The following is a 10,372-nucleotide window of genomic DNA, read 5'->3' as shown; positions in this document are numbered from 1 at the left end:
GAGGACTGGACTTCGTGCCAGAATACTTTTGTCAGACAAAACTACAGGCTTGTCTACACAGTGCAATTTACTGACATTGCTTTTCTGGTATAAAGCAGATTAAACTAAATCGGAAACAGGAACTCTTCTTCTAGAATAAGAATGTCCACATAGGGTGTAATATAATTATCCTGGCATAGCGATGTCAATTGATCACTTCATCAAGACAAGCCTTAGCAGTTTCTTTCCTTTCAATTAAGTTAAGAGAAGCTGTGACATGAAATTATGTGTGAGGTGAAATAACCATCCTAAGTACAATAATATATTTATTCAGAATCTGAAGGGAAGCTGTGACAGTAGGAAAATTCATCAATCTCTGCTATTATTACAGTGGAGATGCCTAAATACGAGAATTAGTCAAACTGCCTGATTTGGCTAAACAGCAGAAAACTCAAAGGGAAAGGCAATTCCTTAAGTAAGTCTGCAAGCCCAAAATAAAAAAGAGGAACTGAATGAATTGCTGAATAATGATGTTCTATAGAAGCTCAATGTATGAATTGTAGGAAATTAAGGACAAAGCTGGTAGAAGACTTCCAGAGGGGTAGCCGTGTTAGTCTGTATACAGCAAAAACAACGAGAGTTCTGTGGCACTTTAAAGACTAACAAATTTAATTTCAGCAGGCATAAGCTTTCGTGAGCCTCAGCTCACTTCCTCAGCTGCAGTAGGTAGAAATAATACAGCAAATGGGTAACCTATAGGAGGCGTCATCCTACTGCATCTGAGGAAGTGAGCTGAGGCTCACGAAAGCTTATGCCTGCTGAAATTAAATTTGTTAGTCTTTAAATTGCCACAAAACTCTTCTTGTTAAAGCTGGTAGAGTTTTCCTTTTGAAATGATGACAAAAATACCTAACAGTAATGAAAAGCAAAGCAAATATAGTCCTTCCTCTAAACAATATCACCAGGATTCGCTAGAATATAGAATATCTGTTTTGGCCAAGCTTTTTAATCTTCTGTTGTTAATTTTCCTGGAGAGAACAAATGCTTTATTTGGCTTCAATCTATACCTCTGTAGTTATTAAAATGGAGGCTCATGGACTAGCAGCATAAAGGCATCCTCAGGCCCCATGGTGGTTGTTGTTTTTTAAATAAATCACACAATGTCATTGCTATTCATTATTATTACTTAATATTTACAGTGTGGCCTCACTGTGCAAGGAACTGTAAAATACACAGTAGTGACAGTCCCTGCTTCAAAAATCTTACAATTACAAAAATTTATTAAATCCCCCAGAAATAGCTAATGAAAAGAGAATTTTTGCTCTACTGCATAGGTGTAAACATTGTCAAAATATCATTTTAGTATATTGTAGCAAAGCAAATGTTAGAATATTTTATTATTCTAATTAGAAAATGTCTGTGAATCATGTATAAATATAGAGTCTAAACTTGTTCACAGTATTTCTATTCTACTGACTGGCTGCAGCACTGAAAAGGAATATGCTTTGTAGGGTTTTATTGGTGTTTCTATCTCTACTCACTGCTAAACATCACAGACTCTGAGTAATATTCAATGGTATAAATTAAACTTTCTCTTCTAAGGAAAGGCACAGGGAATATACAGGCAACGTGTAATTTAAAGTAAAGACCAGTTTGACTCATGGCCATCTTGAAAAATGTTCCTGCCAGAAATACATATAATCTAGAATTTTGCCATTTAGAACATGTTGGCAAACTGAAGAGGGACTTGTAATTTTTCTCATTATTTTTAATGTTAATTATTTCCATTTTAAACCATATGAACCATAGCGCGTGGTTCCCTAAAACTGCTTGTAAAGTAGAATAACAACTCGTCCAATTTGAGTAAGTTGTTTTGTATCTCCTACCATCACATCAGTATCCTGCAGTACCAGTCCCTGACATGCATTTGCCCCAGGAAACATGTCGTCAGCAATATTATCCCATTTACTTCCTTGGACTAATGTAAGTTCCTCCAAATCATCTACCAGTTCAACAAGCCTTTGCTGTCTGCATATTTGTTGACTGTGTTACTTTCTCATGGCACCAAGGTGACATGACAAAATCTTTGTATGACATAGGTAAGCTGGTAATCTTTCATTTTAAGGACAGGTGACTGATTGAAGGAAATAAATCACATTACTATTAGCAGCAGAATTATTAAACATTTGTATTGTGGTAGCAGGTAAATCAGGCTGGGCCCCATTATGCTAGATAAAACATAGCGGGTAGATGAGACAGTCAAATGAGCCAGAGTGAGGTGGAGGAAACAGGGTAAAAAAATAAATATAGTAATATGATGTGCACAATTCCTAGCTAGTCATGGTCCCTGCCAGTCATGGTTGTGATCATAGTTCTCCACCTGCCTAGCCATAGTTGGCTTATGTGCTTTGGGAAAGGGAATTGTCATGAGGGCAGGAGACACCATGCCTGAAGGATGTCAGTCCCCTGACCCTATCTTAAAGGATGTGCTAACCTTGGTTAACTGATGGTTTTGAATTAGCTCAAACATTAATCAAAGTCTATTCTATTCTATATGTGTTCTTATACTGCCCTCTTCACTGTCGTATCTAAGCAGCTTCCAATAGCACATTAAGCAACTGTCATGTGTAGTTCATTCTCTCTCTCATCATCTCCTCAGGCAAGAATTGTATGTGTAGTGTAGGGTTTTGTTTTATATTAGAGACGGTCAAAGAAGTGCACTTTGTACTTGGAGCAGAAGATGAAGAGGTTTGTGATGGTCCTTAGTTCCGGGGGGGGGGGGGAATTCATTCCATAATATTGGACTGGCTCACAAGAAATCTGTGTCTCCTGCCCAGCTGAACTTTACCCTTACTGTAGGAAGTTCAATTGTTTGAGGAGTGGAGTTGCCCACTGTGGACTTTATCCTGGAGCTTTAGGTGATCTTCAGATATGCTGGGCCCAGGCCACTGAGTACCCTGAAGATAAGTACCTTGAAGATAAGAACCTTGAAATTTACTTAATAGTCTATAGGAAGCCAGTGGAGAGTGGAGGCAGGTTTGGTGTGCTGTTAGTAGCACCTGTTGCTGAGGAGACATGATGTAGAGTTCTGTATGGAGTTGAGCTAAAATCAGAATTTCTGTCCTGAATAAAATTCTGATACTTCAACATCTTTATTTCTTAAAAGTTCTGAAAAATAAGTTCTGAAAATTTTCAGTTCAGAAATGGCAAAACATTTTCATTTTGCCATTTATGATCAAAATGGAAAATTCTCATGTTCCCAAATTAAAATGTTTGATTTTGGATTGTTGAAATGATCCAAAACTTTTTAACGAGAGTCATTTCAACATTAAATGGGATGTCCCTATGATGGCACATTGCCTCAGGGTAGTTATCTGTTGTCTGATGCCTTAATTCTCCTCTTTAGGCTGATCTTCCTGGCTCAACTACATCTCCCATGATGCACCTGCAGCCATGTGACTCCTACAATGAACCATGCAAATGCAATCAGAGGAGAAACTACATTGCATCATGTGAGAGGTAGTCTAGCAATGTCCATAGAAGAAAGTGGGGGTATCAGGAATCCAAACAACTCCCATGAAGGAATCTGCCACCACACCAAAAAACAGTTTGATGTTGAGCTGACTCGAAAGGAAACATTTCAAGTCAGTTTAACACACCAAAATATTTCAATTCAGGTAAACCAAGCTGAAATGAAATATTTTATGTTTTGTTTTTCCTGAACAAAAATATCAATATAAATTTTATAAATTATAAATTTTGATTTTGTGGAAACTGCATTTTGTGTCGAAAAATAATTTAAACGGAAAATTCCCAACCAGATCTAGTTGGAGTTTCCTAAAGACTGATGGCTTCATGACCAGGTAGATGACATTGCTGTATCCAAATGGAAGATGACAAAGGAATGTATAATGAAAACCAGGATGGGGTGGAGCCTCCTAGCCATGGGTGCCGGGTGTGTAAGGCCTGGGAAGGCTTAGCCTTTGCTGACAGCCAGGTTTGGCTCTGCCCCTTCCTATTCCCATGGGCCTGGCCCTCTCTGTTGAAACAGGCAGGCGGGAGCTGGGATGCAGGCAGCTGGCACTTCAACAGTGGGGGCGGGCCAGCCAGGGTGGGCTGGGGCCTGGGGCTAGCCGGGCCATGTCGATGCTGTGGGGGCTGGGGGCTCAGGCATGTGGCTGGGGGCGCTGCGGAGGTTGGGGCAGACCAGCCAGCCCAGGGCCGGGTCGGGCTGGTGCTGGCCGGACCGGCAGCATTCTGGTCGTGGGAGGGAGGGGGAAAATATGGGCTGGTGCTTTAGTGTGGCGTGGTGGCCTTTGGGCATGGGCCAGCCAGCCTAGGGCCAGGGTGGGTTCAGGCAGTGCTGGGGCACAGGCTCTGGGTCCTGGGGTACTCTGGCACTGACTGGGCCCACTTGACCAGCCTAGTGGTCAGGCCACTGGGGGGGATGCTCTGATGGGAGAGGGGCTGGAAGGGATGGGACTTCGGGCAGAAGGACAGGGCCGGAGTCTAGCTTCCCCGAACAGACGGTTCATGAACTGCCCATGATTCTAGCCAATCAGATATAGTAGTGTGTTACTAATGGGCATTGTTATGAGAAAACTTAGTGACAGCAAGGAATGCACGAGCACTCCTAAACCAACTCTAAGGAGGTTGCAAACATATAAAGTTTATATGATAGAGACTAAACAGCAGCTAACAGCTAAGGAAACAATTCTTTCGCCTTTAAATAATTTTGCACAGAACTCAACAAAAATAGCAGAAACTGGAACTAGAGAAAAAACACACACAGGCAAAAGGGTTTCTAGAGAGCTAAGAAAAGCAAATACATTAAAGATCAAATATTAAGGTTCAGAGGATCAGTCATCGATCTGAAGCTTTATCTACACAAACAGTTAATTTGTAGCAAACTGAGTTGTAAATCTACCCCATTCCCAAAACAGAAGTAGATCAAAGCACACTAAAGAGCTTCTAGTGCTCAACAGCATGGTCAACACAGACACTTAGGCCTGGTCTACACTGGTGGCTTAATTCGAATTAAAGTCCCTTAATTCGAATTAATTACTCCCGCATCTACACTTGCGCATTGTTAATTCGAATTAAGGAGCCTTTAAAATCGAATGAATAAAACCACCTCTGCAAGTGGATTAGCGCCTGAAGCGCATCAGTTAATTCTCATTAGTGAGAGTGTGGATGCAATGGGACTTAATTCGAATTAATTGGCCTCCAGACTGTATCCCATGATGCCCAATTTCAGTACCCTCCCCCCAAAACAGCCCCGGGAAGATTTAAAGCTTCATTTCCTGCGGTGAATGGGTTTAAAATCCAAGATGCGATCACCCCCCACACACACACACAACAAGCCCTTTGCAGTTTGTCTCTAAGATTTGTCCCTTTGAAAGTTTAGCCCTTTAAAGTTTGTCCCTTTGAAAGATTTCACCACCCACCCCCCTCCCTGCGTGGTGAACGCGTTTTAAATGCCAGCAGTGAGTGGAAATTCTTTGCTACATTGTTTCAGTGGCCAATCATGGAAATTGATACTTTCTTAAGAGTTTATTCACAGTGCTACATGTGGATACATTATATCATGCTTTCCATCAGTGAAATGGAAACATTTGTATCACTGTATTAATATACTAACTGACTCCGTTGTTATTTATCTTACATTCTACAGACACCTGTAGAATATACAGGGGGTAGTAGGGGGAGCATAAAAGGCAAACAGCATATAGGTGGGGGGGGGGTTGTTTGGTGAAGGGAAAAATCAAAGGCAAGCAATATACAGGAGGTGGTGGGGGGAGCATAAAAGGCAAACAGCATACAGTTCTAAAGTAATCCAGGATAAGCTGCGATGTATTTGTCATGGTCAAAATGAGAGCATAGTTCAGCTGGCTCCATGTGCCTGCAGCAATGGCAATCGGGGGAATAAAAAAACAGCATGAAAATCCTTTTCCTGTTTGTTTGGGGGTGGGGGAAGCAGCGCTGCATCCTGGGATGATGACACTCATCACAACAGCCTCTATGGTTAGTTGCACTGTGGGATAGCTTCCCACATTGCACAGCTTTGTAATTCGAATTAAGGCTGGTCAGTGTGGATGCAAGAAACCAGCACAAACACTGTAGTGTGGACAGTCTGCAGCGCTTTCTGTAAATCTCTTTCTGTAATTCGAATTAAGCTAATTCGAATTAGTGCTGCAGTGTAGACATAGCCTAAGTAGACTAGTGTGGGGCAGCTTTTACTCCCCAGCTTGCCAGTCTATTATCTGACTGGAAGGGAGGAAAAAGAGAGGCGGATGTTTAGCACAAGTCATGGCCTAACAGTTCAAACTACTGAAAAATGGTAAGTGTGTTTCATGAACAATTTTGAAAAGTTACTTTTTGAAAGTTTTCACACACGCAAAAAAATTCAATGAGAAAATGAAACTTTTTTTTTTTTTTTTTTTTTAAGTTGATGGTTGTCACAGATCCACGGGATTGGGGCTAAGCCCCCAGCTTTGGAACAGTCTCTAGGAAGAACCTCTTCAGCTTCCCAGACCCAAGGGGTCTCACTCCTCCTGCACAGGTTAGGCCACGTGGCCACACAAGACTCAGCCTCTGGGGTGCCAGGACTCCTATTATATACTGTGAGCTCTCTTCAGCGAGTCCAACTGAGATAGACTCCTGGTAGAGTCAGGAATGAATGCACCTCATCAAACGTTTGCAGTAACACTCAAACAGCATTGTTAAAACAGTAGAGTTTATTAGTCAAGGGGAACACAGCAAAGGAAGTCCTTAGGTTAGCACAGAGAAATGAAGAATCAAACATAGTCCATTCTGGTTAGCCAGAGCCCCGGCCAAGCTGTTGTGAACCTCGTTGTTCAGGCTCACGTCTCTCCAAAGGCTGGTCTGCACTGAAAACTTAGGGTCTGTCTATACCTATAACAGTACAATGGCACAGCTGCAGTGTAGATACCACTATACCGGTGGGAGGGATTCTTCTGTTTTTAATCCACCTCCCTGAAATGCAGTAACTAGGTTGACAGAAGAATTCTTCTGTTGACCTAGCACTGTCTACACCAGGGGTTAGTTTGGCTTAATTACACCACTCAGAGGTGTGGTTTTTCACACCGATGAACAACATAGCTGGATTGACCTAACTTTTTGGTGTAGGCCAGGCCTAAGCCTGCCCTGAGAGCAAAACAGTCCTTTTCACTCCGGCAATCAATTTGTAAGATTATTTTCAGGATTTCAACAGAATTAGACAAATGTTTTGTTGAGTGCTTTGCAGTTTCCAAAACACAATAGTTGCATAAGCTCATTATTAATTATAGTTCATAGCAATCCAGTTCTGACTAGAAACCATAGTTTCTTGAATATTTGTTCACACTGGTTTGCTCCATTTTAGTTCTTTTAAATATATCCATTTGTTCCACTTGAATAATCCTCCCCATTCCTTTTACTGAAACCTACTTTTATATGAGAAGATCTTGAATGCTACAAGACTATAATAGAAGTAAATAAATGCTTCTGCTAAGTACATGTATAAAAATACACAGTGCTAAACAAACATGCTACTATTTAAACAAGAGAAATAAGCTTTGATTTAAGATTTTTTGTATTTTAGTTTGCTAATTTTACCAAAATCTGGCACAAATTTTATTACACTAAAGGATAACCTGTTCATTCTGCTCAACACTGAGTACAGAATCCTTTGTATCACTAGTTCTTGAAACAGCATCACTGCATTTTAGCAGTCTCTCAGCGCCTTGACCATCTCTTTGTAGCTGGTTTTGTCTCTTTTTCTTGTAGAAGAAATAGCCTATAAGGCCAACTCCAATGAGAATAAGAGTCGCCAGAATAGCTAGTATCCAAATTGTGAGATGAGCAGGTGCAGTAGCCTCTTCTGTAAATGAACACAAAACAATTGATAGGGACCTGTGTGATTATAATAGATGGAAGCCATCTGACTATGGACAAGAGTGGACCAGAGTTGCTCACTAGATTCATCTGAGAGTCTTTCATTTACTCAATAGCCTGCTATTGCAGGTCTCCGGCATTGGTGCACTTTGGTGACAAAGCCCTGGCTGGGATGATTTCATTGGGATTGGTCCTGCTTCGAGCAGGGGGTTGGACTAGATGACCTCCTGAGGTCCCTTCCAAGCCTAATCTTCGATGATTCCATGTTTGGTCCCTCCCACTTTCTGCCTTTCTCACACAATAGTTCAGTCTTCTTAGGGCCATAATACTTAGTCTAGTTCAGGTTATTGGTCTTAATGCAAGGGTAACTGGCTGGAGTTATGTAGTGGCCTGTGATACGCAGGAGGTCAGACTAGATGATCTGTTTGTCCCAGCTGGCCTTAAACTTTATGACTATATGATTCATAGCTGTACCCAAGATGTACTGGGTTCTTCTGATGATGGAGATGTTCTTCCTATCCTGAACCTGAAGCCAGTACTGTGCCAGTGTGGGCCCAGTATAGTTTAGAGCAATGTCAAGGGATTGCTTGTGTGTAGCCAGGTCCTCTTTCCCACAGGAAAGTATTTGCGCTGTAGGCTGGAATTATGGTGAGATCTTTGGAGACCTGGGAATCTATGTTTTTTCCTAAAGATTGTCTGAATAGTTTGAATTAACAGTTTTTAGCCTATGCTGTGTTCATTGTAACTGTTTGCTATTTGTGCCCCACAACAGGTCACGTAGGTCACTTGGTATTGTTTCTTTCCCCAGTTGGGTGACAAACTTTTTGAATAGGTTAACAACATACGATGAACATTCAGTAACCAATAACAAATACCAGAAAGAAAGTAATGAACAATGTCCTTCCAGGGCAAATTTTTCAACTAAGATACTTTTGTCCAAAAATTATAGAAATGTGGAGATTTTGGAGTATTTTCATGAATACCTGGTGGTTTTCCAAATACATGTAAATACTGGACAATAGGACTCTATGAACAGCAACAGAGAGGAGTCTGGCCACATGTCAAATGTAATCACAAATATAATCCATCTTCTTCATGATTTGAACAGCTCTATCCTGAATTCACAGGTCCAAATCCTGATGTCCATACTCAGGCCTTGTGTCAGCTCCACTCCTGCTTAGTCAGTGTGCATATGAGAGGTGGATAGAACAGAGACCGAATAAAAACTGAGGGCTAGATTGTGTCTGAGTAAAAGGCCATGTAGAGCCATCTTGCCCCAGGGGAGCATTGCCTCAGAGGACTTCTTGCTCCTCAGTCTCCCTAATGCCCAATCCTTTCTGAATGGGCCAGTGAGATAAGGTTCGGTGCTGCTGCCCAGCCTCATTGCAGCTGCCTTCGGGACAATTTGCATTCTGAGGATGTGGGTAAAACAATTCCCTGAGATTTCCTACATGTAAGTCTATGATGTCCCTGCCCCTTCCAAAAGACATGCAAGACAGGGAAGTTCCTTCCACCCCTTCACTGCAGTATACCTATCCAAGAGCCAGACATAATCTGACCCTGAATGAGGCTTTCAGGATTTGGCCCACAGGCAGCTGATTTGATGAATCAAAAGGTATCATTTTAATGAAGTCACATGTTTAATACTCACAAACATAAATGAAATGAGCTGCTAATTATTTGGAAATGCATTTTACAGTAATTTTATGTCAGAACATTCACAACTAATATCCATGGATGGGATTTTCAAGCACCTAAATTACTAAGGAGCAAATGTCCCCCTGACTTTCAATAGGACTTCTGCTCCAAAATCACTGAGGTGATTTTGAAAATCTCACCCCCTATGTTCATGTGGTATTTTAGATTTCTTGTTATTTTGCTTATAAATAGTCCTACCTTTCTTACCTGGAGGCTTCTCAGTTGGTTCAACTTCAAAAACTTTAAAAGAGAAAAATAAAATACTTATTCAGCATCAGTAAAATCTATGCTGGGAAAATACGAAGGACTACAGTTAATTTCATATTGTACAATATATTTGATAAAGAAAATTAACAGAGATGCTAAATATGTGACAACAGCTTTACCCTCATATTTAACGTAACTGATCCACAATACTAATTACATTTTTTTCACTTTTATTTCTAATAATAGGGCTGTCAAATGATTAAAAGGATTAATCGTGATTAATCGCAAGATTAAAAAGATTAATTGTGATTAATCGCAATTTTAATAGCGCTGTTAAACAATAATAGAATACCATTTATTTAAATATTTTGAATGTTTTCTACATTTTCAATAATGATTTCAATTACAACACAGAATACAAAGTGTACAATGCTCCCTTTCTATTATTTTTAATAACAAATATTTGCACTGTAAAAAAGATAAACAAAAGAAATAGTATTTTTCAATTCACCTCATACAAGTACTGTAGGGCAATCTATTTATCATGAAAGAGCAACTTACTAATGTAGAATTTTTTTTGTTACATAACTGC

The 10,372-nt window shown here is 40.5% G+C and overlaps 1 protein-coding gene across 1 annotated transcript in view; it reads right to left on the bottom strand.

Moving 5' to 3' along the window:
- Positions 1–6,715: 6,715 nt before the first annotated feature.
- The window catches only part of LOC137162464 (macrophage mannose receptor 1-like), a 60,324-nt gene continuing 56,667 nt past the window's right edge, over positions 6,716–10,372 (bottom strand). Inside the window, exons 29-30 of the mRNA XM_067562317.1 lie at positions 9,772–9,813; positions 6,716–7,861 (exon numbers count right to left, since the gene is read on the bottom strand). Of these exons, the coding sequence (XP_067418418.1) occupies positions 7,623–7,861; positions 9,772–9,813 (281 nt within the window). The 3' untranslated portion in view covers positions 6,716–7,622. The remainder of the gene's footprint in view (positions 7,862–9,771; positions 9,814–10,372) is intronic.

The sequence above is a fragment of the Emydura macquarii genome, unplaced genomic scaffold, assembly GCF_026122565.2.
Source record: "Emydura macquarii macquarii isolate MOO-44397 ecotype Brisbane River unplaced genomic scaffold, CSIRO-AGI_Emac_v2 contig_2422, whole genome shotgun sequence".
NCBI classification, from domain to species: Eukaryota; Metazoa; Chordata; order Testudines; family Chelidae; genus Emydura; species Emydura macquarii.
The sequence above is the reverse complement of the archived record's forward strand: the minus strand, read 5'-3'. Positions and strand labels throughout refer to the sequence as shown.